At 54.1% G+C, this 2,727-nt stretch overlaps 1 protein-coding gene across 1 annotated transcript; it reads right to left on the reverse strand.

Moving 5' to 3' along the window:
* Nucleotides 1-1,572: 1,572 nt before the first annotated feature.
* On the reverse strand, nucleotides 1,573-2,505 carry LOC141729769 (olfactory receptor 14A16-like). Its single transcript, XM_074545503.1, has one exon. It carries the CDS (start codon nucleotides 2,503-2,505, stop codon nucleotides 1,573-1,575), a length of 933 nt encoding a protein of 310 aa, XP_074401604.1.
* Between the last annotated feature and the right edge of the window lie 222 nt (nucleotides 2,506-2,727).

Below are 2,727 nucleotides of genomic sequence, written 5' to 3' on the forward strand. Positions count from 1 at the left end.
AAAGGGTGAGTGAGAATTGGAATGGGCTGGCCAGGGGGAGGTGGCAGGGTCACTGTCCCTCTCCAGTGGCACTTAGCACCATGGTCTGGGTGACAAGGCAGTACTAGGGCATTGGTTGGGCTTGATGATTGCAAAGGTCTTTTCCAGCCTATTTGATTCTGTCACTCTGTGATGATTGGGACACTCTGGGGCCATTGTGACACTGCAGGGCCTCGTGGAACTAAGAGGACCATGGTGACACCGTGCAGCCCCATAGAACCAGGGGTCCACTGCTGTGCTCTGGGGCCAAATGGAACCAGGCAGTGCACCGTGACACTCTGGGTCCTTGTGGAACCACTGAAGCCATTGTGACACTGCAGGGCCTTGTGTAACCAAGGGGTTTCACCATTTTGACACTAGGAAACCAAGGAGACCATTGGGAGACTCCGGGGCCCAGTGGAACCAAGGGGCTGTTCTGACACTGCGGGGCCTCATGAAACCGATGGGACATTGTGACACTGCAGGATCCTGTGTAACCAAGGGGCCACTGTGACACGAGGGGGCCTCAGGGGATCTGGAAGAATGTTGTGACACTGAGGAGACTTGTGGAAACAAGGAGTCCATTGTGACACTGAGGGGACTTGTGGATCTACAGAGACCATGGTGACAGTGTGGGACCTCATGTACGCATGGGGCCATTGTGACACTCTGGGGCGTCATGGAACCAAGGGGCCTCTGTGAAACTGCAGCACCAACAAGAACATGTGAAGCCCCATGGAACCAAGGAGTCCATTGTCACATTTTGGGGTCCCACACAACCAAGGAGACCATTGTTGCTCTGCATGGTCTCGTGGACCCAAGGAGAACAGTGTGACAGTGCAGGGCCTTGTGTAACCAAGAGGCCATTGTGACACTGAGGGGCCCCCTGGAACCTAGGACATCTTTGCAGATGACACCAAGCTGGATGTGAGTGTTGATCTGTGGGAGCATAGAAAGGCTTTGCAGAGAGACCTGGACAGGCTGGATTGAGGGGCTGAATCCAGCAATTTCATGTTTAAAAAATCCAAGTACCAGGCTCTGCAATTTGGCCCCAGTGCTACAGGCTGGGGATGGAGTGGCTGAACAGCAGCCAGGCAGAAAGGGACCTGCAGGGACTGATGGACAGCAGGCTGGACATGAGCCAGCAGTGTGCCCAGGTGGCCAAGAAGGCCGATGGCTCCTGGCCTGGATCAGGAATGGTGTGGCCAGCAGAAGCAGGGCTGATGTGCCAGCACTGATCTGCCCCCAGCTCTGCACACAGACATTGCTGCTGCAGCTCCAGAGAAGGCAACAAAAGGGCATCTCTGCAGAAAACTTTGCTGGGACATCCTTTACTTCCTTTAAATACACCAAGAGTGCAGTCCCCCATTGATACAGTCTGTGGCCACAGGGAAGGTAGAGAGAAACAAAATGAGAAATGGCACAAGCAATGATGCTTCTTTGTGGACAGAATGAAAAAACTAAAACAAAGGAAAGAAATCTCCAAAATGAAACCAACAAGAAGTATCAAAAACTAGTTTTATTACAAGTGATTTGCAGAAATTGTGCAGCAGTTTAATGTTCCTGAAAGCATCCAGTGATCAGTCTCCTCACAGCAGCCTTGAGTTCCTGGTTCCTCAGGCTGTAGATGAGTGGGTTCAGGGCTGGAGGCACCACTGAGTACAGCAATGAGAGTGCCAGATCCAGGGATGGGGAGGTCATGGAGGGGGGCTTCAGGTAGGCAAAAAACCCAGTGCTGAGAAACAGGGAGACCACAGCCAGGTGAGGGAGGCAGGTGGAAAAGGCTTTGTGCCGTCCCTGCTCAGAGGGGATCCTCAGCACGGCCCTGAAGATCTGCACATAGGAGAAAACAATGAACACAAAACAACTAAATAGCAAGCAGGCACTAACTGCCATTTGCCCCAGTTCCCTGAGTGAGGAATTTGAGCAGGAGAGCTTGAGGATCTGGGGGATTTCACAGAAGAACTGGCCTAGGGCATTGCCATGGCACAGGGGCAAGGAAAATGTATTGGCTGTGTGCAGCAGCGAATAGAGAAAGCCACTGGCCCAGGCAGCTGCTGCCATGTGGGCACAAGCTCTGCTGCCCAGGAGGGTCCCATAGTGCAGGGGTTTGCAGATGGACACGTAGCGGTCGTAGCACATGATGGTCAGGAGATAAAACTCTGCTGAGATGAAGAACATAAAGAAAAAGAGCTGTGCAGCACATCCTTTGTAGGAGATGTTCCTGGTGTCCCAGAGGGAATTGTGCATGGCTTTGGGGACAGTGGTGCAGATGGAGCCCAGGTCGCTGAGGGCCAGGTTGAGCAGGAAGAAGAACATGGGCGTGTGCAGGTGGTGGCCGCAGGCTACGGTGCTGATGATGAGGCCGTTGCCCAGCAGGGCAGCCAGGGAGATGCCCAGCAAGAGGCAGAAGTGCAGGAGCTGCAGCTGCCGTGTGTCTGCCAATGCCAGCAGGAGGAAGTGCCCGATGGAGCTGCTGTTGGACATTTGAGCTGTCTTGGCATGGGGACCTGTAAGAAAAGTAATTATGGAATACTTGGGTTTGGAGAGGACTTTAAATATCCCAGCACAGCTTGGGGGCACTTTCTCCCCACTACCTGCCCAGGGCTCTGCTGCCTGGAGCTGTCCCTGCCAGCAGCTGCTTCCCTGTGCCCAGGGTTGGGCCCTGCCAGTGCTGCAAGAGCCCAGCCCAGCCCTGGGGGCTCAGCT

The sequence above is a fragment of the Zonotrichia albicollis genome, chromosome 8 (assembly GCF_047830755.1).
Source record: "Zonotrichia albicollis isolate bZonAlb1 chromosome 8, bZonAlb1.hap1, whole genome shotgun sequence".
Taxonomy (NCBI): Eukaryota; Metazoa; Chordata; class Aves; order Passeriformes; family Passerellidae; genus Zonotrichia; species Zonotrichia albicollis.

What these genes read in the sequence shown, in the direction of transcription:
- LOC141729769 (XM_074545503.1), bottom strand. Translation starts at nt 2,505, where the DNA reads ATGTCCAACAGCAGCTCCATCGGGCACTTCCTCCTGCTGGCATTGGCA.